The 26,541-nt window shown below is 37.8% G+C and overlaps 1 protein-coding gene across 1 annotated transcript; it reads left to right on the plus strand.

The window, feature by feature from the left end:
- Positions 1-1,553: 1,553 nt before the first annotated feature.
- On the plus strand, positions 1,554-14,339 carry LOC145163929 (akuammiline synthase 1-like). Its single transcript, XM_079082666.1, has 2 exons — positions 1,554-1,657; positions 13,061-14,339. The coding sequence occupies exons 1-2, from the start codon at positions 1,554-1,556 to the stop codon at positions 14,337-14,339; spliced, it is 1,383 nt and encodes a 460-aa protein (XP_078938792.1).
- The last annotated feature ends 12,202 nt before the right edge of the window (positions 14,340-26,541 follow it).

Raw genomic sequence — 26,541 nt, forward strand, 5'->3', positions numbered from 1 at the left:
AAGTCCATAACCAATATGAACTTAAAGATGGATTGAAGATGCAAGTGTTCTTCAAGTTTTCTAACCAAAATTAGAGAGAAAGGGAGAGGGAAGAGAGGATTCAGATTTTGCATCAATGAATGAATGAGCAAATAATCCAAGTGCAAGCTCTCTTATTTATATGCATATAGTGAAGTTATTAACCATTAGCTCTTAGCACTTTAAGCAAACCCGTCCCCATTGTCATAAGCATGTCTCCCATGCCTTTAAAGTATGATTAGACAAGTCATACACTTCTTCTTTTTATGCATATCTCAAAAATTGCATAAAGAAGAAGAAAGAAAGTCAAACTTTTGTAAACTCTTTTATAAAATATAAACTTTGTCTTTTAGGAAAAAGACAAAAGGATTCAACTAGTCCAAAAGTTTTCCATGAAATAAATAATTTCCAATTTAATTATAAGAGTTTTATTGAATATTTATTAAAATCAATTTGTAATAAATAATCAATTGTATCAGGTTGTTGTTAGTGTGACTCATTAGCATCATATGTTATTTAGTAATATCACTTTAATATGACTCTTGAGTATACTAGGCCTTTCACACCAAACTAGAGCTCTTACATCAGCTTGTTCTATTGCCTCGTTTTCTTATGTCTCCTCGTCTGATGGCTCTTGCCTCTAAACTTTCTGCCTTCTCCTTAACTTGCCTCTTCTTCAGATCTATTTTCCGAGTCAGTCGAAATATGCTCTGTCCGCCACAACTTGAGCCCTCTTTTATTCTTGCTGCTTTTCTCTAGACTCTTCTACCGCCGACTCGATCATCGTCACCGCCGCCGCTCCTCTCTTCATATATATACAAAGGAACCGCCGCTGGCCGCCACTTATTCTTTCTTCTTCTCCAACGATCAGTTGTTGTTGTCATCGTTAGAGCTCTGCCACTGTCTCTTCCACTGTCTTCATTTATGTTATGTTTTATGTTTTTGTTTTTTCAGTTTAATCGTCCCCTCCCGATCAAACTGCGGGGGATGTTAGTGATTAGGGTTTAGGCCCAATCCTTTTAGGGTTTTGATTGGGTATTTTATCTATCCCTATTTATATGAGGTTTAACCTTACTATTTATATGATGTTTAACCTTACTATTACACGATCGAAGTCATCTGCAATCTCCTATAGCCTTTTTTTCTGTCACATTGTCTCCGTTGCACTCTCTGGTCGCTCACAGTCCATTGTTGTCTTAGTCGTTGTTGTTGCACTTTTCGATCAACCACCGCTGCTGCCACAGTCGATCCCCTATGCCTTCTTCCTGCTATTCACCAAATGTATTACAGATTCTATTAGTCTCCGCCTACCTACGATAAAGCTTCTAGCCCATTGTTTGTGTCCCACTTAGATTTATTTTTGGATTTTTCAATGGTTCTCCATGTCCATACATGCTGATTTTTCTGCTACCCTAGGTTCAAACCCTTTGCCAACCAATTTGTTTTTGCCCTCATTAATGTTTACTCACAGTTAAGTTTTCAATCTCTCTATGGATGGCTCCAAATATAAGTTATGGCGCAAGATTTTTTTGGACATGTGTAAAGGTGCTAAATTTTATGGGCATATCACTGGCACATCAAAACCTATAGTTGATGATGATGAAGATTGGAATGCCATTGACTCTCGAATAAAATCATGGTTTTACACCACATGTGATGCAAGTCTCTTCCAAATAATTTCTAGTGATGACTACACCGATAAAGATCTATGAGACAAGCTTGTTGTTTTTTTTCTCAACAATAAAAATGTTACACATGTTACAACTTCAGGAACAGTTCTGCAACACCAAGAAAGGCTCATCCTCTATTACTTAATTTTGTCATTCATTAAAGAATTTGGTTGAAGCTCTTGTTGATTGTGACTCAAATATTGATGAGATTGAGTTGGTGATGCAACTATGACAACTTCCCGAGACGTATCACAATATTGTCTATGTCGTCATCAACACAAAGCTTTTTTGTCACTCCTCGAAGACAAGAACATGTTATTTCTACATGAGTCTCGTGAAGAAGCAACCAACTCCATTTGAGACATTACAATCACCTCGTCGGTCCGCTCTTTATTCCTCATCGAACCATAGAAAATCTTGAAATAAATTTAATAAGGACAAGAATAATGGGCGGGTTACTTCCAGGGGGTAATACTAATGTTTCCTCCAGTGCTTCTATTATTGAAGGAAATCAAGGTGCTCCAGGTCACTTTTAAGACTTTATGGAGCTCCAAACATGCTTTCCTCCTCACATCATGAGCCCAAAAGCCTCCTTGGACCTCCCCCTATTGCCTTTGGATCCATTGTGCAGCCTACTGCTGTTGCCGCTACTAATCAACAGCTTTTGCTGACGCTCATTGCTCATCAAATGGCCTCTACTGACCCTAGCTGCTCACCAGCAGTTACATACTGCCTTCTCGCCATTCCAACATCCTCATCAGGTCACTCCTGCCTCATTCAACAATAGTTGTACTAGCTGCCAGCCTTCAGAGCGCATCCACGACCTCTCGTTGCCAACTATCAACATCCATACGGCTACGCAGCCTCATCTCAACAACCATCAAGTAATGCTTTTGGTGGTCATGCTTTACACCAACAATACACTGATCTCTCCTCAGTTTTTCAATCAATTTCCATGTAACTTTCTTGTGACAACAAATACTACATGGATTCTGCGTAAAGCTCCTATATGCCTTTTAATCAAGGTACAATGCAATCTTTAACTCCATGTAGATCTAAATTCATTGTGGTTGGAAATGGTGTTGTACTTCTTGTTAATTCCATAGGCCAGTCTTCTTTTCTTTTTTCTAATAATCATTTTTCCTTAAAAGATGTGCTTGTCTCTAATAAGATGCTTAAAAATCTCATTTATATTCGTCTATTAACTATTGACAATTATGTATCTGTTGATTTTGACTCGTTTGGTTTCACTATGAAGGATCTTAGCACATGTGCTCATCTCCAACGTTGCACCAGTAATCACTTTGATTTTTATCCTTTCATCCCCTCTACTACTCGTGGTGCTTCCTCCACTACTCTTGTTACTATCTCTTATGACATTTGGCACCGAAGATTGGGTCATCTGAGCGCCTCTATTTTTCTGTTGTTCCGGACAAGTAATTTTATTTCATATACTAGTAAAAACAAATCCTTGTGTCACGCTTGTCAGCTAGGAAAACATTGTCATTTAGCTTTTTCTTTATCGCAAACTAAAAATACTCGTGTGTTTGGATTAATACATTCTGATTTATGGACATCTTCTATTTTTAATCTAATTGGTTTTTAATATTACATTATTTTCTTGAATGATTTTTTTCACTTTCTATGGATCTTTCCCATACGTTCCAAATATTAACTGTTCTCTATTTTTCAAATTTGTTCATGCTTATATTGTTAATCAATTTAAAACTGATATTCAACTTTTTCAATGCGAAAATGGTCACGAATTCAACAACAAACCTTTAGCAGATTTTTTTTAAAGATCATGGCATAAAAGTTCGCTTCTATTGTCCCTACACCTCCAAGCAAAATAGAAAAGTCGAAAACATCATACCAACCTTCAATAACATCCTACACACCTCTCTGATTCAAGCCTCTCTACCACCTCAGTTTTGAGTTGGAGCTCTCATTTTCATTTCTTACACGTTCAACCTTCTTTCGTCTACTACCATTAATCTTAATACTTCATTTGAAATTATATTTGGTCTTCCTCCTTCTTATGACTACCTTCGTGTTTCTGGGTGCCTTTGTTATCTAAATCTTTCCCCCGTTACTCCTCACAAGCTCTCTCTCCGCTTCTCTGCGGGTGTCTATCTTGGCCCATCTGCTGATCACCGCAGTTATCGATGTCTTAATCTCATCTCTCAAAAAGTCATTATCTCCTGTCATGTGATCTATCTTCTTATTTATGTAGATGATATCATTCTCACTTCTTCTTCCACAACCTTAATTACCACAGTCATTCTTCGCCTCTCATTAGAGTTTCTGATGACTGATCTTGGCCCTTATCCTTTTTCTTAGGAATTGATGCCACTAGGAGCGACTACACCCTTTTTCTTTCTCAATCTGCTTTCACTCAAGAGATCCTCACACATGCTAATATTATCACGTGTAATCCTTGTAGCACCCCGACTGACACTAAAACGAAGCTCTCATCTACTCGTGAGCCGGTTTTTGATTCGACTCTCTACCAAAGCCTAGTTGGAGCCTTGCAATATCTTACCTTTACTCATCCTGATTGTAACCCCCGAGTCTTGATATGTTTATTTATTTAATTATTTTTAAATATTCTAGATGTAAATAACTAATAAAAATTCATGGGTTATAATTGAAGAGACTTAGTTTATAATATTATGGTGGGGAGGGGTTGTTTTGGTCACATTTGGAACTTGTTTTGTGAAGATTGGTGGTGGAGGGGTTTTTCTTGCCAAAATGCTCAGAGATGTGCATGTGTGCGTGTGTTTGTAGGCGACGACCTCATATTTATTTCTCCACTCCTTTTGTGAATCCCATCAGCAATAATAAAAGAAGAAGTAAAACAAAAAAAGACCTAAAACTCTCCCTCTATTTTCACTCTTGCGTCGTCATTCTTATCGTCACTTCAAGTCGCCACTCACCGGATTTCTTTGAGCACCGCCTTGTACCGCCACCATCGTTTCCTCCTTTACTCGCCAAAAAAGAGTAGAGTTGATGAAGGAGGATCGACCTAGGGATTATTTGGATCGGACTCTTCATTGGAAAGATTTTTATTTTTCGTTTTTCCTTGCATTCCTTGTTTTTTATTCAAAATCGCCACCACCACCACCATTAGGGTGGCAGCAGCCACCGCTGGCCACCACAACCACAATGGCAGTGGGTGGTGATGATTTCCGTCATCATTCTTTTAGTCATTGGTAGTGTTCGAGTATTGCTAGAATACAAGCTAAAACCCTTATATGAAGGATTAGTATAGCAATGCACTTTGGAGGTCCACTTTTGTCAATGTACTTTGACGGTGTCTTATAAATCTCAAAATTTATTTTGGTACAACATCTTATAGCCATTGTTAAGTAGTCATTTCCAATAATGAATGTATTTTACATAAGTTCTTAATGGGTTAAGATGTGAATTAACACTCAAAAGTCAGATCTAAGAAATATTATAAAATACCTATTATGTCCCTGTTTTGTAATAATCCTAGAAAAAATCATAGAGAAGCAGATTTATGATCCATCAGAGTCCAAAGTTCAGGTTAGAATTCTAGTATATCCCTGCTTTTTTCCTTGACCTGATGTTGGCTCTAACTTCGGTCAAAACTGTCTTTTTCATTGCCTGGTCCATAATGAGTTGCATTGATATGTCAATGCGGTTTTGTAAAATGTGTAATAAATTGTAGAAAAATCGTATGGATGTGTGTAAGTAGTCACTGGAAAGGTATTTACCAGAGCTTTTTGAATATGGTTTTGTAATCTTGTTTGAATGGGCTGGGGGGGGGGGGGGGGGCAGGACTTGAACAGAGAATAGTTTTAGTGTAAAAACCTGGAAATAAGCTTAGGAACGCTTTAGTTGATTGAAGGGTTAAGGAGTGTTTATTAACACTTTAAAATACTAATATATGGGAGATTCACATGCGATTTGGATCCACTAAAAATTTTCGGGAAATTCACATGCGATTTGAGGTGAGTTTCTCACTAAATAACATTGATGTTTTATATGCTTGCTTTAGATCGTGTGAGAATTATGACTCATATGATTAGCATTAGATTTTATCACTTGTATCGTTTGTATATGATGTTGAAAGGGAGAGCCGGCTGGCCGAAGACCATCGTCCAGAGTCAGGCTGACCGAAGGCCATTGTGCCGAATCAGGGGACCGCAGGCGGAGACGCCGAGTCCATGGACTGATGGTCATTTTGCTGATTCAGGGGACCAAAGGCGGAGATTTCGAGTCTGTGGAACGAATTCATTAATGGCGAGTCTTTATTAGATGCTTGTTTATGACGTGTTCTTAAACTTCCATGTATTGTACGAATGTGTATGTTTATTTGATACATATGTTTAAATTATTGATTTATGGTATGAAAGATGTACATGTGTGGTAGGAGTAAGATATATTACCTTGATGTGATGTTGTGTTGGAATTCACTAAGATTTGTGCTTACCCTTTCCCTTTTTAATAACTGTTTCAGGAGTTGCAGGTACAAGTAAGGGGAAGAGCAAGGTTTGAGTGTACACGGGGTGCGATCTAGAGATTGGACTCTTGTCATGAATACTTAATATTGGTTTTTATAAATTCCGTTGTTGGTTTTAGTTTGAAACTAAATTGATGTTTTTCAAATGATGTTTTGGTACTTTAAACTTAATGGGTTTTGTTAAGTAACATACTAAATGAGGCTTATTAATTATATATTCTTTTAAAAGTTTAAAATTATTATAATTTTCGGGACGTTACACTCACATTTCATATGATGTTCAGCACGTCGGCCTTTTTATGCATGACCCGCATGTCCAACACTTTCATGCTCTCAAGCGCATCCTATGGTACATTAAAGGTACCTTAGATCATGGTCTTCATATTAGACGTTCAACCGTTGATCATTTGGTTTCGTATTCTGATGCTAATTAGGCTGGTTAACCTACCACTCATCGGTATACCTCTGGGTTATGTGTATGTATTGGTAATAATCTTGTCTATTGTTCTTCTAAACGGTAGTATTTCGTCTCTTGTTCTAGCGCCGATGTCGAGTACTAGGGGATAGCCAATGTAGTTGCCAAAACTTCATGGTTTAGAAATCTTCTTCTCGAGTTATATTGTCCCTTGTCTCGTGCCACTGTGGTCTTTTGTGACAATGTTAATGCCATCTTATAGCCATTGCTAAGTAGCCATTTCCAACAATGAATGTCTTTTACATAAGTTCTTAATGGGTTAAGATGTGAATTAACCCTCAAAAGTCAAATCTAAGAAATATTATAAAATACCTATTATGTCCCTGTTTTGTTATAATTCTAGAAAAAATCATTGAGAAGCAGATGTATGATCCATTAGAGCCCAAAGTTCATGTTATGATTCTAGTATATCTCTGGTTTTTTCCTTGACCTAATCTTGGCTCTAACTGGGGTCAAAATCGTGTTTTTCACTGCCCGGTCCAGAATGAGTTGCATTGATATGTCAATGCGGTTTTGTAAAATGTGTAATAAATTGTAGAAAAATCATATAGACATGTGTAAGCAGTCCCTGGAAAGGTATTGACCTGAACTTTTTGAATATGGTTTTCTAATCTGGTTTGAATGGGTTTGGGGGGGGGGGGGAACAGGTCTTGAACAGAGAGTAGTTTTAGTGTAAAAAGCTGGAAATAAGCTTAGGAACGCTTTAGTGGATTCAAGGGTTAAGGAGTGTTTATTAACACTTTAAAATACTAATATATGGGAGATTCACATGCGATTTGAGGTGAGTTTCTCACTAAATAACATTGATGTTTTATATGCTTGCTTAGATCGTGTGAGAATTAGGACTCATATGATTAGCATTTGATTTTATGACTTGTATCGTTTGTATATGATGTTGAAAGGAAGAGCCGGCTGGCCGAAGACCATCGTGCAGAGTCAGGTTGACCGAAGGCCATTATGCCGAATCAGGGGACCGAATGCGGAAACGCCGAGTCCATGGACTGAAGGCCGTTCTGCTGATTCAGGGGACCAAAGGTGGAGACTTCGAGTCCGTGGAATGAATGCATTAATGTCGAGTCCTTATTAGATGCTTATTTATGACGTGTTCTTAAACTCGCATGTATTGTATAAATGTGTATGTTTATTTGATAGATATGTTTAAATTATTGACTTATGGTATGATAGATGTACATGTGTGGTAGGAGTAAGATAAATTACCTTGACGTCATGTTGTGTTGGAATTTACTAAGCTTCGTGCTTACCCTTTCCCTTTTAAATAATTGTTTCAGGAGTTGTAGCTACAAGTAAGGGGAAGGGCAAAGTCTGAGTGTACACGGGGTGCGATCTAGAGATTGGACTCTTGTCATGAATACTTATTATTGGTTTTTATTAATTTCGTTGTTGGTTTTATTTTGAAACTAAATTGACGTTTTTAAGATGATGTTTTGGTACTTTAAAGTTAATGGGTTTTGTTAAGTAACATACTAAATGAGGCTTATTAATTATATATATATTTTAAAAGTTTACATTTATTATAATTTTCGGGACGTTACACTGCCATTTCATACGACGTTCAGCACGTCGGCCTTTTTATGCGTGACCCGCATGTCCTGCACTTTCATGCTCTCATGCTCTCAAGCGCATCCTAAGGTACATTAGAAGTACCTTAGATCATGGTCTTCATATTAGACGTTCAGCCGTTGATCATTTGGTTTCGTATTCTGATGCTAATTAGGCTGGTTGCCCTACCAGTTGTCGGTATACCTTTGGGTTATGTGTCTATCTTTGTGATAATTTTGTCTATTGTTCTTCTAAACGGTAGTATTTTGTCTCTCGTTCTAGCGTAGAAGCCGAGTACCGGGGGATAGCCAATGTAGTTTCCAAAACTTCATGGCTTACAAATCTTCTTCTCGAGTTATATTGTCCCTTGTCTCGTGCCACTGTGGTCTTCTGTGACAATGTTAGTGCCATCTTATAGCCATTGTTAAGTAGTCATTTCCAACAATGTATGTCTTTTACATAAGTTCTTAATGGGTTAAGATGTGAATTAACACTCAAAAGTCAACTCTAAGAAATATTATAAAATACCTATTATGTCCCTGTTTTGTAATAATTCTAGAAAAAATCATAGAGAAGCAGATTTATAATCCATCAGAGCCCAAAGTTCAGGTTATGATTCTAGTATATCCCTGGTTTTTTCCTTGACCTGATGTTGGCTCTAACTTGGGTCAAAACCGTCTTTTTCACTGTTTGGTCCAGAATGAGTTGCATTGATATGTCAATGCGGTTTTGTAAAATGTGTAATAAATTGTAGAAAAATTGTATGGATGTGTGTAAGTAGTCCCTGGAAAGGTATTGACCTAAACTTTTTGAATATGGTTTTGTAATCTGGTTTGAATGGGTTTGTGGGGGGGGGGGACAGGTCTTGAATAGAGAGTAGTTTTAGTGTAAAAAGCTAGAAATAAGCTTAGGAATGCTTTAGTGGATTCAAGGGTTAAGGGGTGTTTATTAACACTTTAAAATACTAATATATGGGAGATTCACATGCGATTTGAATTCACTAAAACATTCGGGGAAATTCACATGCGATTTGAGGTGAGTTTCTCACTAAATAACATTGATGTTTTATATGCTTGCTTTAGATCGTGTGAGAATTAGGACTCATATGTTTAGCATTAGACTTTATGACTTGTATCGTTTGTATATGATGTTGAAAGGAAGAGCCGGTTGGCCGAAGAGCATCGTGCATATTCAGGCTAACCGAAGGCCATTGTGCCGAATCAGGGAACGCAGGCGGAGACGCCGAGTCTATGGAATGAAGGTCATTCTGCTGATTCAGGCGACCAAAGGCGGAGATTTCGAGTCCGTGGAACGAATTTATTAATGTCGAGTCCTTATTAGATGCTTGTTTATGATGTGTTCTTAAACTTCCATGTATTGTATGAATGTGTATGTTTACTTGATACATATATTTAAATTATTGATTTATGTTATGATAGATGTACATGTGTGGTAGGAGTAAGATATATTACCTTGATGTGATGTTGTGTTGGAATTTACTAAGCTTTGTGGTTATCCTTTCCCTTTTTAATAATTGTTTCAGGAGTTGCAGGTACAAGTAGGGGGAAGGCCAAAGTCTGAGTGTACACGGGGTGCGATCTAGAGATTGGACTCTTGTCATGAATACTTATTATTGGTTTTTATTAATTCCGTTGTTGGTTTTAGTTTGAAACTATATTGATGTTTTTTAAGATGATGTTTTGGTAATTTAAACTTAATAGGTTTTGTTAAGTAACATACTAAATGTGGCTTATATTAATTATATATATTTTTTAAAAGTTTAAATTTATTATAATTTTCGGCACATTTCATATGACGTTCAGCATGTCGGCCTTTTTATGCATTACCCGCATGTCCTGCACTTTCATGCTCTCAAGTGCATCCTAAGGTACATTAGAGGTACCTTAGATCATGGTCTTCATATTAGACGTTCAACCGTTGATCATTTGGTTTCATATTTTGATGCTAATTAGGCTGGTTGCCCTACCACTTGTCGGTATACCTGTGGGTTATGTCTCTATCTTGGTGATAATCTCGTCTATTGTTCTTCTAAACGGTAGTATTTCGTCTCTCGTTCTAGCGCCGAAGCCGAGTATAGGGGGATAGCCAATGTAGTCGCCAAAACTTCATGGCTTAGAAATCTTCTTCTCGAGTGATATTGTCCCTTGTCTCGTGCCACTGTGGTCTTCTGTGACAATGTTAGTGGCATGAATTTAGCCTCTAACCCACTACCACACAAACCAACTTGTAACACCCCGTTTTTCCTTTACTGTAGAAATTAATATAAATGTTTGTTTAAAATTTTAAAATAGAGATATTAAGTGTTAGCCAAACTAGTCCTCAGAAATGTGTAGTAGATGTTAATAAAATTTTCTAAGATATATAGAATGCTTAAATCTGACTTTGTATGAACAAGTTATGATCGTTCGAAGTTTTGCGTTCAAACCTATACAGCAAAGTGTGTCGTAAAAAGTAAATAGGAGATATGTTGATTATTAACTTAATTAATCCAAACAAAAGCCATAGTAGGCGTAAAAGCGATAGCGTGCATATAAAAAACGCCTAAATCTGACTTCGTAAGAGGAAGTTATGATTTTTTGAAGTTTCGGTACGACAGTGCACGCCACTGATCGAAATTAAGATCGGCTGAATGTTAGCCAAAAAGATGTAAACGAGATTTGAAGATCTCCGAAATACCAATCTGTCGACATAAATAACATCGAGAACGGAATCCGTATGAAGAATTTATGAATTTTACACGGTTTTTTACAGTGTAATCTTCATAGGCTATTAAATTTAAAATGGAGTAAGGACTATCCGACATAGTCTTAATGAATGTTGTAGTACTCACTGAGAAATACGTATGGATATAAATAACATCGAAAACAGAGCTCTTATGCCAACGATTCGTGATTTTACTCGGCATGGGCAGCGCATGATTAGACATGTGGTACCAGCGGAAGCCACCCCTCCCACCTACCCAGAGGCGTGGCACGCCCTGCCCAAATCCCTATATATATATATATATATATATATATATATATATATATATATATATATATATATATATATATATATATATATATATATATATATCATTCAAACCCCCCTCTCATTCTCACACCAATCCGTATTCTCTCTCTCTCTCTCTCTCTCTCTCTCTCTATCTCTATCTCTCTCTATCTCTCTCTAAAGCCCCAAATTTCTAAAGTATTTTCGGGATTATGGAGAATTCTAATTTAGCGAGGCGCTGAGACAACAGAGAGTCGGGCCAAAAGAAGTGCTCGGGATCGAGGTTCCGCCCGTGACTTTTGGGTTTTTGCTATAAATCTCTGTAAGTTAAGCTACGCTTACTAGGCTTTTAGGGTAACTTATAATTATGTTTATATATGTTATTAGGAACCTATAAGTACCAGATTAGTCATTAATTCAAGTTAAATATTCTGATTTGTCTACTTATGGGAGAGGTTTTTAGAATGGGAACGTTCCATTGGTTGTTGGATTTCAGAAAAGTTATATGTCGAAATGGTCGTGCTACATAATTGTCATGCCTGACTGATCCTTATTTGATAGCCATGAAAGTCTATTTCCAATTAGTGAAGAATCTAACTTCTACCAGATTGCCATAAATATCAGTAAGTTGTAGTATTATAGGTCTATACTTGATAGACACGTTACTTGCCAGTTGGATCATCAGAAGGATAGATGATAGTCGTCTAAGTAATTGCTCAAGTGAGTTTTTCTCACTATACTGCATACTTTAGTATGTATCTTTTGTATGTGAGGATGTAGTTTCCTTGTAGTACACAATTAGGCCACTAGACTAGCTTAGTTAGTTGCATACTATGTTGGACTATTTGTTTACAATATATGTGTTGATATATTATATAGGAGTTGCGGGTGGACCAACTTTACACTGATGCCAAAGGGGCGGACCAGCTATATGTTGAAAGCCAAAGGAGCCGACCAGCTTTATGTTGAAGGCCATTATGTGTATTATTGGTGGATCGGCGAAGGTCGTGAACCATTATGTGTATGCATTGTATATGTATTGTGGTACATAGTATTTTGGGGAACTCACTAAGTTTTGTGCTTACGCAGTTGTTTATAAATATATTCAGGTACTAAGGGCCTACCTACTCAATTATTGTTGGATTTCAGGTTTGAACATTCGAGAACCTCCCGCTAGGTACTAAGGAGCTCGTTTCTGAAAAACATTATAAAGTGACAATAAATTTTAGGACACACAAAAATACGTGTTGTAAATCCTTTAAATTTTTGGAGATATGACTTTTTTATGACAACCACTTTTATGTGTCATAAATACAGTGCGTGTCATAGCTCACCTGTAATTAAATGCATGTTTTCTGGTAGTAGAGCCAAAGATACCTGGGTGGATCGGCACTGGAGCTGAGAGCCCTTACTTTTATACATTGTATGTATATTGTTGTATGTGTTATTTTGTGGGAACTCATTAAGGTTTGTGTACTTACAGTTATGGATTAAATATATTCAGGTACTTCTACGGATCATAGGTAGACGAAGATGTGACTGTACAAATCAACAGTTTTATGTTTTGAGATTCCGCATGATTTTCTTTATTACTCTTATTTTGGATTATGATTTAAGAAAAATTGTTTTATTTTGATTATAATTTTATGAAATTAGGTGTTTAATTTACTTAAAAAAATTGTTGTGAAAATTAGAAAGTTACACAAACCTTTTTTTTCGATATATTGGATCCAACAATCATGCATGGTAGTTTTCTTAGTTCTTTGATTTTTTTTAGTTACTTTTTAAATCTAACACTATATAATGCTACATCTTCATTTTCCTATCATTAATAAGGATGATTATGGCGAAGCTCCAAAGATTTGCAAGGATAAGGCAACTTCACACAATCATATCTCAAGAAATCATAAGACCAGCATCCCCAACACCTCTGCACCTCAGAACTCATAATCTTTCATTGCTCGATCAGTTTGCTGCCCACATTCACATGCCAATAGTATTTTTTTACCCAAACTACAACAACGGCAACCCCAACATCCTAAAGAAGTCGTTATCACAGTGTTTAACACAATACTATCCGTTTGCGGGTAGGTTCCCTGGGCCTCATGCCTCTCACATCAACTGTAATGACGAAGGAGTTGAGTTCTTGGAAGCTTCTATTGACACCCGACTTGATGACTTCATTCTTCAGAAAGAGAAAGAAGAAATCCTTGATCAACTCATTCCTAGTGTTCACAACACTAGCCCTAATTTGGTCGAGGTCCAACTGAACCATTTCGCTGGTGGTGGAGCCGCAGTGGCTGTGTCCATTTCGCACAAGGTAGCTGATGGATTCACGATGGTCAACTTCTTCAACCACTGGGCCACTGTTACACGTGGTGGATCGCCAATAAATCCAAGTTTCATATCTTCCACCATAAGTAACACCAAAATGCCTGAGTTTGAGCTTAAAAGCATAGAGAAACTTAACTATGCAAGAAAGAGATTCGTGTTCCCCAATGCCAAACTAAATGAACTCAAAAATAAGGTTAACGCGATGGCAGCAACTCCGATGAACCCTACTCGGGTGGAATTAGTGACATCTCTACTGTTCAAATGTGCAGCGCGTGCAGCGACAACAAAGTCAGGCTCTTCAAAGCCAACAAACTTGTTTCATACGGTGAACTTGAGGAGCAAAATCATCAAAAATTGTCAAGAAGTAGCAGCAGGCAACATAAGTACAATGGTGATAGCAAACATGGCGGATTCAGGTGCAATCAAACTGAATGAGGTGATTGCTAAGTTGAGGAATGGGATCATGGAGCTAGAAGGATTAAGAGATGTGCAAGAAGCAGCTGGAAATTTGTTGGGCAGATTGTCGATGTTAGCAGGTGATCATGAAACTCGAGCGTATACTTGTTCAAGCTTGTGTGCTTTTCCACTTTACGAATTGGATTTTGGATGGGGAAAGCCGCTAGAAATAATGGTAAGATTTCCTGATGTGAATGACAGTTGTATCCTTCTGATGGGTACTCCATCTAGAGATGGTATTGAAGCACTAGTTCGTCTGCAAAAAGAAGAAATGGCCATCTTGGAAAAAGACCAGTCGCTTCTTGCATATGTTGAAGACATCTGAAAATGTGTGTTTTCCTTTGGTCAATAATTTCATAAATTGTACTTGAAATCGGTCGAATGGTTGGCATTCATATCAGCCAATTAATAATTAATGATCGTATGATCAGCTCAATAATGGATTATTACTTGATGATTTTTGGTTCGATTGATTGCATACTTCAATTAATTGCTAGTCTTAGAAGTTCAACTTAGGCTTACTGTTACCAAACGAATGCTTAGAGCATTTTTATATTATTGGATTTTTTTTTAAGAGAAATTAAATATCCTTCTATTTTTGTTTTTACAAACCAATTAAATAGTGACATTTCTAATTTTTAATAACCAAACTTTGATATTAATATTTTCATTTTTTAATTGTATCTTTAACCAAACCAATATATAGAAGTTAACGTCCAGCTGTGCATAGATTTATAGTAAAACATGACATTGTGCAATACATATCCACAAAACAAGAGAATATTTAACTGGCGATGTCCAACACAAAGCCATGAACCATATACACTGTTTTGAATTTGTTAATTGTTATTATTAAGTATTGAAGTTTTAGGAGTTAACGACAAGCTTTGCATTGATATTTTTAAGGTTACATATGAGTTGTGACATACAAAATCATATTACTCAATTTCTGAATACCATTCAAATTAAAAACAATTACCATCTAATATACCGATTTTTATATACCCTTGATACACGACATAAATACTACCAAATACCTTTGCAACATTGTATCAAATACTTATCCTTACTCATTATCTATAAACCAACGTCATTAAAGCCTTTTTTTGTTCTTTTTTTTTTTAAAACGGCAAACTAAAATATTTCTAAGGGTAAATAACACCAATCGTCCCTCGTGCATATGCCAAAATATATGTTTAGTCCATAATTTCAAAAATTAGTTCGGACCGTCCCTCGCTTGGTTAAAAGTTGCACGCTTCATCCCTTACGAGACATAAAATAACTATTATGTCATTTTTTATTTATTTTCCAATTAATTTACTATTATAATATTTATTATTAATTTAAAAATAAAAGAAAAAATTAGGGCCCCACCCACCCCAAGGTAATCAAGATTTAACAAAACATCATTAAATTAGAGTAAATCACAAAGTGGGGAGTCATGTGGTGTGTGCTCTGCAATCATCCCGATCTCTTCCATTTGAAAACTAAAGTACCTGAAACATAAACTAAAAACCGTAAGCACAGAGCTTACTGAGTTCCCTAAAATATCACACAACATACAACCCTAGAATATCATGCGACATACATATAGTTGTCATGGGCTACCCCATGGTTTTTACCTGGAATGCCATAGGCTCCCCACATGGTCTGATATCCAAGTGTCATAGGCTACCCTCATGGTCTTTACCTGGAATGTCATGGGCTCCCCCCATGGTCTGATATCAAAATGTCTTGGGCTACCCACATGGTCTTTCATGCAAGTATCACAGAGACAACTAACATTTCATAGAACAAGTAATGGGCCGGCATTGGTGCCTTCGACCCATGGATATGGTGAGAAGACTCACCTCATACTGCCGAATCAAACAGAAAATCCATGGCTGCTGGCTAACAGATCCCCGAACCCTCAAAGTCAAAACAACACCCAATCAACAATTGGGTCCCAATCCATAACCATAAATCCGTACTTAGGGTAAAAAGACCATTTTACCCCTAACCTAGCTTGGTCCAAGACTAAGGCCCAAACTCACAATCTGAAAAGCCCAAAGTCCAATTAATCAACCAAGCCCCAAATATGGCCCTATTTTCCAAATTGGGCCCAAACCCCTTACATGGGCCTTACCCTAAAGCCCAACCATTCTTCCTAGTCCAAAACACTTGTACTTAGATGGCCCATTAGTAACTCAACACCTAAGCCCAAAAGAAAGCCCAAAATTCAAGCCCAAAATGCAAAATTTCATCTGACTGAGTACGCCCCGCATATTCAGTGGGTACGCTAAGCGTACGCCCAAGAAACCCAGTACACCCCGCATACGAGGAGGTACGCCCCGCGTACTGACCCTGCCCACAACCAACCTAGAAAATGTCTTAATCCCTTAAGCTAAGACGTCCAAAACCTCAGAATAGCTAAATATAAGTGACTTGATCCATAAAGTCGAAGGCTTTAAACCTTTGCATGGCTTAATGAAGCCCAACACCAAAGATAAACTCTATGGGTCAAAATCACTCGAAAATGTCTTTATAGCTTCTTAATACCTTAAGACCTTAGTCCAAACTTCTAGATCTGATTCAAAGGGACTTCAAGTTCCCGACTTTAAGATTTAGCATGACTTAATGGAACCCAAATCAAAACCCTAAGTCCCAAGCTTCACTAAAAGACAACCAAATCATGCATGGAAGGTTTATACTCATCAAGATCCAAACTTTATGACTCCATAACCCTAACAAAGGCCAAATATGAAGCTCAAATCTTATGGAGTAACTTCTACTCACAAGAACCACCACAAAGGGACTAAAATCATAACAAAGTGCCACCTAGCTAGATCTACAAGAAAGAGTTGTCAAGGTTGAGATTTTATACCTCCAGAAGTTAGATCTAGGTGAACAAAGCCTGGATCCAAAAGCTCCAAGTCAAGCAATGACTCTTCAAGAAGTTCCTTCTTCCTCCTCAAGCACCAAAAACACACATAAATCACTTTGAAGCTCAAGAATCACTCAAATGGGGGTTAAGGGTCGATTTCTAGGGTTTAGAGGTATGGAGGCTGAAGATATTAGGGTTAGGTTATGAGATAAGGAGCTTGAATAGGGTCCAAGACTCTAAAATAGTGTTTGGGTCTGACTGGAGTACGCCCAAAAGTACTTAAGGTACGCCCAGTGTACTCCGTAGTGCACCCGCGACCATCATGATGAGTACGACCAGCGTACGCCGAGGTACGCCCCGCGTACTGCCCTTTTCACAAGTACGCTACGTGTACACCTGTGTACACCCCGCGTAACCGGCTAAACCCTAAACCCACCAAACTTCTGAAGGCCATAACTTCTTTGCTATTAGACTGTTTCCGACGATCCTTATATCCACTGAAAGGTAACAAGAAGCCCTACACTTCTATTTACTCATACCAGCCTTAAGACCTTCCGAACAAAAATCTAATTTCCATAAAATCCTGAACTGACACTTTACCGAAATACCCCTAGCCTCCAAAACACGAACCGAACATGCGAATCACTTCAATTACATCACTCGCACCCAAATGGGCCTAGATCTCACCTTTTCAAATGCCCTAAGCCGTATGATGACTGATCTTCGGTCCACAACCTCGAATTAGGAATCGATTCGGAACAGGGCGTTACAACTCTCCCCCGGTTAAAATAGATTTTGTCCTCGAAATCATTCATTACCATCCCCGACACACTAGAAAACCTAAGCAACACGACCACAACCCCAAGCATACCCCAACCTTCCCCAAGGCAACCAAAACCAGCCTTGTAGGGCTCTACAACCCGAAGATGAACGATTCATTCCTCCTCCTGAAAATAATCCCTTACAACATAACCACATCCACTTAATTTGGAATCTGAAGTCTCGAGATGGTCTGACTCCCTGACAGACCGCCCATACTGAACCATTGCTAAATCCATTCCACTTATCTCCCAACTGACTACTTATCTTCTGATAACTTGAGGTCCTTACTATAAAACAAAATCACATACAAATTATTGTTGCTAACACTTATAGTTGACATAAGGCTCATATAATCCTTCGAGTAGAAGACTCATCCCTGCAACGGTTAGACTCAGACGAGAGTTGCACAACAGGTTCAAATCTTTTACTCTGAGATTATTTAACCCAAACTGCAAGTGACCTAATCATACTCTCCAAATATCAAGCGACTCCACACTGAGTTCTAAATCAAAAATACCGCCTTGTCTTATCTTGATTCCCTTCACAGATTGTACCAAACCAAAACAAAATCACATGTGCTTGATCTATCATCAAAACTGAATCCATTCCTTACCCTTGAACCCTTCGATTGATGCCCTCGGCATATAGATACCCTAATTCTTATCCCACTGAAAAGAAAATCCTACACATAAACACTTGCGAACACAACTCGAGATCTCACCCAAAAACCAATCCGATACCCAATTCATAACCCGAGATCCACGGATCTGCACTTGCATTTCACCCAAGACCTTCTGATTCGCAACAATCCCTCACTAGACCAAGATATAAAGGTTCCCAAACCATCGTTGGGACTACCAGTCTCGCACCTGGTCCAACCACCAGGTTCTCAAGAGTCCAAGGAATAAGGCTACACAGCCTATAAGCCCATCTACATCACACACTGACCCCCCTCCCCACTTAATCCTGCAGCTCAAGATCCAAAACCTTAACCCAACGGTCTCTACCAGGTTCCACCTGTATCACTATAATTGCATGGGCCTCTCCCACGAGTCCCACCCACCTAGAGCTACACAGACCCGAATCCGCCTCAGACCCCAACAGTTCTCAACCCAAAACAAATAAATACTCCTCGACAATCCTGACCGGCGTGCACAAGGCACAAACTGATTCCCCCTCTATGCTCGTGACCATCTCTAACGTCAGTCTACCTCGATGTGGCGAATGTTACGATCCTATCGCAGTCTTACAACACTTCTAACCAACCATGGACCTACCACACCATAATCATCATAATCTCATACCTCCTCAGCCAAAACCTGTATCCAATTGCATCCCGTTAGATGTTCAGGACATACTTCGAATATGAAGCCCTCAACCTGGACTCAACCACAAGCCTGCTATACATAATAAGGGAGACGCGAACCAACGGTTGGAAGTTTCCTGAATTCCTACATACACAACCTCAATCTAAATGGTCAATCGGGTCGTCTCTCTTCCTGGCCAGGATGGAAACTTTCCCTAGTTCCTCATCCTTCCAAACTTCCAGAAATTATGATCGATTCTCCCCCACTTGGATTCGACGAAGGTCTCTCGTCTCTTAAATTATGATGGATTCCCAACCCATCAACCCCATACAACATGAACCACCTATGACCTGGGCTAAATAATACTAGAATTCCATTGCTATCCAAACTCAATGATCGCCTACTCCTGAAATCCTGAAGAATGCTCTTGAGATCTTAACCAGTCTGATAATTCAAATCACCTCCCATGATACCTCACCAATTCCTGTGTTCTTATGTTGGCGACAAAGAAATCATAATACTTGCCCAGAATTGACGAATCTTCACCCCCAACTTCCATTCTCAAAGAACCACTGAACTCTAATCGTCTACAATCCATGAGAATATACAACTACCTTAACACATCCAATGACTAAACAACTCATTCAACTGACACCACTATCTTCCTTTTACCGCTCCTCTCATAGCAACGGTAGTGTTTGAACCCAGAAGTTCTTTCATAGGCAACCGCCGATCACACCAGAACAGATGATAAAACCATTGAACCCTGACTTCACTGGAGAACTAACCCGCTAACCTTGACTAAAGATGTTCCACACAATACCCCTGAACCGATCTTGTCCAAAAACAAGAATAATAACCGAGCATATTGGAACCCGCTACACGAGACACAAACCCTCAATAACCCACTAATGATTCATGGAATGCAAAAGGGCATATAATAATCCTCGAAGATATAACCCAACAATAACAGAGAATTAAACCAAAGATAACGCTTACCCAAACTAATATAAAATTACAAGCAACGTAATACTGATAACGACCGAAGAGAAAGAAAAAGATAACATACCCGCAATATCACCTGCTGGAGCACTAGCCTCCCCTGTCTGACACTGCAATGACCGGCTCCTCTCTACTGGAGCTCCTGCCCTACCCTCACGACTATCAAATATCTGCAAAATAGCCGGAGCAGGTGAACTCACTACTCCTCCCCTCCTCATCGGATAGACGTCTTTCTTGTAGACCACTTGGTCGTAGTGAAAACATAACGGGCTTGCCCCCTGAGGACAATCCCTGCTGACATGATCAACCCTACCACACTTGTTGCAACTCATACCCCTGGAATGGCAAGTTCAATCGTGCAGTTCCCCCCAATCGCTGATCTGAAGTCTTGGGTCTCTTCTTGGGACCCTCCCTTGCATGCACCTGATTTGGGCTTCTCTTCCCTAGGTGCTCCAAATCGATCTCCCGCTCACGGAATGATAGAGTACAAGCTCCAACGATAGCCATAACCTCAGCACGGATCACGCCCAAGCGCTCATCCAAGATCTCCAGAATCCCCTCCTTAACTGAACCAAAGATCACAGGAGTCTGCTCCAAAATACCGCGGGTAATCTCCGACGAGATGAATTCACGCATCTGTTTGCTAATCGGTTCAGTACCTGCACCTAAGCTGGGACCAGAACCTGAATCTCCTTCCTGAGCGCTCAACACCATACTGAAAAACAATAAGCAAAAGATCATAACATACCTAGGAATCCTCATCCCACAGGCTTCCTAGATTTTCCAAGACTCTCCCCCATTCGAGTATGAACCCTGTGCTTTCAGTAGTACGGGCCCAATACTACCTTCCACACCTATCCATACTTTCCTCAAGAATCGTCCCGAATCCTCTAAGAGATCATGTCAAATCCATATACCAAACACTAGCTACCCTGCACAACAAAACCCACTAAAGCAATCCCTAGGCTTTCCTAGGTTCCCGACTTCACCCTGTCATCAGCTACTGAAGAACTCGCCATAATGTCAGTCACCCACCTCATGAATACAATCATATTCACTTAGTAGCTAACTCCCATCACCTACGAGTTCCACAAAGCACAAAGCAAGCAGCAATTGTGCAGTAACACTCTAATCCATAGAACTATCATAAGGAATTCAACTCACACACCATAACTCATGCTAGAAATTTCCACCCTCACTGTCGGTTGCCTTATGCATGCAAATTATACACATAACAAGATCAAATAGACTATCGAATAAAAGACTCTACCCTAGGACCACAACCAAATGAGGAACAGGAAATAAGGCCAAATCAATTATTCTAGGGATATAATATCTTAACCGTATAAAATTTTTAAAGCATACACTTAGCAGTTACTGATACCAATAGATATTCCCATTCCAGCATAGCATCCAATACTCCCAAGGCTACACGGCATCACATATCAGGTCAATCTATCACTGACTAATCAGCACTAGCATGCAAGTCTACCACCTCATACAATAGACATACAAATGCATCTCTCTTAGCATTCTATCATGCAAAAACTGAGCACATCCTTAGCCCTAACTAGCATGCGATTCACAGATTCATAAATCAAATCATATCAGATAACATGTATGGGTATTTTGGGAAAACTTACATGAGCTCGGCTGATTACATGAACCACACTATTTTCTTATCTTAGAAAACTCTTTTCTTAAAAATACTTTTCTTTTGAAAACTTTACCAAATCCTCAGTTTGAGTTCGGGCACACCCGAGAGTATATCTGAATCCCTCAAACCAAGGCTCTGATACCAACTTGTAACGTCCCAAAAATAATGACATCAAATTTTTGTTTTTAGATTAATAAATTATTAACACATATCACTTCCATAAAACCAAGTTAATCGAGTTTAGTAAAACATCATCGAATCAGAGTAAATCACAGAATGCGGAAACATGTGGTCTGTGCTCTACAATCATCTCGAGCTCTTCCATTTGAAAACCAAATTACCTGAAACATAAACTAAAAATCATAATCACAAAGCTTAGTGAGTTCCCCAAAATATCACACAACATACAACCCCAGAATATCATGCGGCATACATATAGTTGTCAAGGGCTACCCCCATGGTCTTTACCTGGAATGTCATGGGCTCCCCCCATGGTCTGATATCCAAGTGTCATGGGCTACCCCCATGGTCTGATATCCAATTGACATGGGCTACCCACATGGTCTTTCATGCAAGTATCACAAAGACAACTAGCATTTCACATAACAAGTAATGGGCCGGCATTGGTGCCTTCGACCAATGGATATGGTGAGAAGACTCACCTCACACTGCCGAATCAAACAGAAAATCCCTGGTTGCTGGCTGACAGATCCCCGAACTATCAAAGTCAAAACAACACCTAATCAGCAATTGGATCCCAGTTCATAACCATAAATCCGTACTTAGGTTAAAAAGACCATTTTACCCCTAACCTAGCTTGGTCCAAAACTAAGGCCCAAACTCACAATCTAAAAGCCCAAAAGCCAATTAATCAACCAAGTCCCAAATATGGCTCAATTTTCCAAATTGGGCCCAAACCCCTTACATGGGCCTTACCCTAAGGCCCAACCATTCATCCTAGTCCAAAGCACTTGTACTCAGATGGCCCATTAGTAACTCCACACCCATGCCCAAAAGAAAGTCCAAACTTGAAGCCCAAAATGAAAAATCTCATCTGACTGAGTACGCCTCTCGGACTCAGTGGGTACGCTAAGCATACGCCCAAGAAACCCAACACGCCACACGTACAAGGAGGTACGCCCCGCGTACTGACCCTACCACAACCAAACTAGAAAACGTATTAATCCCTTAAGCCAAGACATCCAAAACCTCATAATAGCTAAATATAAGTGACTTGATCCATAAAGTCGAATGCTTTAAACCTTTGCATGGCTTAATGAAGCCTAACACCAAAGATGAACTCCAAGGGTCAAAATCACTCCAAAATGTCTTAAAAACTTCTTAATACCTTAAGACCATAGTCCAAACTTCCAGATCTGATTCAGAGGGACTTCTTAAGTCATAAAGTTCCTGACTTTATGACTTAGCATGACTTAATGGAACCCAAATCAAAACCCTAAGTCCCAAGGTTTCACTAAAAGACTACCAAATCATGCATGGAAGGTTTATACTCATCAAGATTCAAACTTTATGACTCCATAACCCTAACAAAGGCCAAATATGAAGCTCAAAGGTTCTGGAGTAACTTCTACTCACAAGAACCACCATAAAGGGACCAAAATCATAACAAAGTTCCACCTAGCTAGATCTACAAGAAAGAGTAGTCAAGGTTGGGACTTTATACCTACAAAAGTTAGATCTAGGTGAACAAAGCTTGGATCCAAAAGCTCCAAGTTAAGCAATGATTCTTCAAGAAGTTCCGTCTTCCTCCTCAAGCACCAAAAACACACATAAATCACTTTGAAGCTCAAGAATCACTCAAATGGGGGCTAAGGGTCGATTTCTAGGGCTTAGAGGGATGGAGGTTGAAGATATTAGGGTTAGGTTATGAGATAAGGAGCTTAAATAGGGTCAAAGACTCTAAAATAGGGTTTGGGTCTGACTGGAGTACACCCAGCGTACTCCGTAGAGCACCCGCGACCATCCTGATCAGTATGCCCAGTGTACCCCGAGGTACGCCCCGCGTACTGCCCTTTTCACAAGTACGCTACGCGTACACCTGTGTACGCCCCGCGTACCCGACTAAACTTCTATAAACTCATATCAACCTTAAGACTGTTTCCGACGATCCTTATATCCACAGAAAGGTAACAAGAAGCCTTACACTTCTATCAACTCATTCCAGCCTTAAGACCTTCCGAACAAAAATCCAATTTCCACAAAAGCCCGAAATGACACTTTACCATAATAATCCTAGGCTCAAAAACACGAACCGAACACCCAGATCACTTCAATTACATCACTCGCACCCAAATGGGCCTAGATCTCACCTTTTCAAAGGCCCTAAGCCTTATGATGACCGATCTTCGATCCACAACCTCGAATTAGGCATCAATTCGGAACAGGGCGTTACAGTGTAAATGAGAGAGATGAAGAAGGAAGCTGGGGAAAAGAGGAAGGGGTGGGGTGAGATGTTACTTTTTTTCCTTTTTTTTAAATCTAAAAATTGATAAATAAATAATAGAAAAATTGAGGATGAATGGTGTAATTTATCATATTCCTAATTACCACATATGTCTCCTACTGATACATTAACCCATGACCTCTCATTTGAAAAATCACTTCTTATCACTAGGCTAAAGTCCATTTGGTTAATGTCATTTCACTTATTTTATTTTTCAGTCTCATCATTGATAGATGCCAAACATTTTTTAAAAGCTAGTAACCCAACTAAAACTTTAAAACAAATTTATGCTTTGTAACAAAAATCGCTCATGTTTTTTACTAATAAATATGTATAAAAAATTTAATCTAATAAAATAAAAATATTCACTAAAGTACTAATATATATATATATATATATATATATATATATATATATATATATATATATATATATATATATATATATATATATATATATATATATATATATATATGAACGACATGATTTTGAGCGAGTGGAAGGGTTGTATAAATCTTTAGTTATAAACATGTATGATTTTGTATAAATGTTCATTTATGAATATATATATATATATATATATATATATATATATATATATATATATATATATATATATATATATATATATATAGAGAGAGAGAGAGAGAGAGAGAGAGACAGAGAGAGAGAGGAAGAAGGTTCAACTGAGAAAAAAAAAGTTAAAAATGGTGAATCATTCTCAGCCACTCATTTATTTTTGCCGCAAAAGTGTCCGTCGTACCAGCGGAAATGGGAAAAGAATACATATGTGTTTTCCAACAAAACATGTTTCCTTAAACTATGCTAATCATTACTTTAATATATAAAAAAACATAGTTTTTTCGTTTTTTTTAATTTTTAAGAAGCTATTTTTATCGAAAAATGATTTTAAATTTACCAAAATTCATGATTTTTTATTCTCTACAAATAGACATCCATATTGATATAGTTTTAAGATAAAATAAAAAAAAATTATATTTTCAGCTATCATTATTCATAAGTGAATAAAAATGCATCAGGTTTTTATTACAGTACACTCGTTATTCACTTATGAATAAAAAGTATCATTAATTTTTTTTACAATTTAAGTATCATTCATATATGAATATAGCATATAATAAACATAATATATTCATATTTAAATATTAGACGATGCATTCACTTGTGAATATTAACATAGTATATTCACTTGTGAATATTAGATGGTATATTCACTTATGAATATTAAATGATATTTTCATATGTGAATATTACATAGTATTACATGGTATATTACATGTGAATATTACATAGTATTACATGGTATATCACATGTGAATATTACATAGTATATTCACTTGTGAATATTAGATGATATATTCACTTATGAATATTATACAGTATATTCACATATGAATATTATAAGGTATTTTCACAAATATATATAACTTTTATATGTTATTCACATATGAATAACATACAGACTTGCATATTTGTTTTGTGTTTTTAATAATCATATACCGATTCAGGTGAGAAAACATATTCATATGTGAATATAACGTGGTAATTTAGTTTATGCATTTCATCAAACAGTTGGAGTGCATACAAGTTAACTATTTTAAAAATGATAAAAATATGATATTTTCGATTCAAGTTATCAATTCCAAATCGTCATATACTTCCGATTTCGACTTCAGATGCGACATCCTATGTCTGATTGATTTCTCATTTTGATTTTGATTTCCGAAAATCCGATTGGGAACCTGTGAGTACCGATTCTGAGTCCTTCAATGTCGACTGTGACTGCGAGTCCAGAACTCCGATTCCAATTTCATGAACAGCGAAGAAATTCCGATTCCAACTGAGTTCGTTTGCGAATCTGGGAAATTCCAATTCCAAATCCGTTATGAACTTTAACAAATGCTTGCAAGCTACGAACATTCGGAGTATTCAACAAAGAAATTGATGAATTGGGGTTGCGAATCTGTCTTGAACGGCGAACCTCCCAGCCATGAAGATCGATGATTGATTAACACTGGATGACATTGATGATAGTTTAATTGAAGAAATTTGGATGATTGTTGAAGGTTGAAGGAGAAATTTTGATGATGAACGAACTGTTATCTAATTCTATACAGTTATGTATTTGAGATTGAATGTTATTATCATATTTACAAGTTTGCCACCGTGTCTTTTTATGCTTAGATTAAATGAGTGGCTGAGAATGATCCCCCCATTCTCAACCTTTTTTATTTTCTCAATTGAAATTACCTCTCTCTCTCTCTCTCTCTCTCTCTCTATATATATATATATATATATATATATATATATATATATATATATATATATATATATATATATATATATATATATATATATATGAATGTTCAGTTATAAATATATATGATTTTG

Source organism: Lactuca virosa, chromosome 3, assembly GCF_052849685.1.
Source record: "Lactuca virosa cultivar CGN04683 chromosome 3, Lactuca_virosa_CGN04683_v6, whole genome shotgun sequence".
Lineage (NCBI taxonomy): Eukaryota > Viridiplantae > Streptophyta > Magnoliopsida > Asterales > Asteraceae > Lactuca > Lactuca virosa.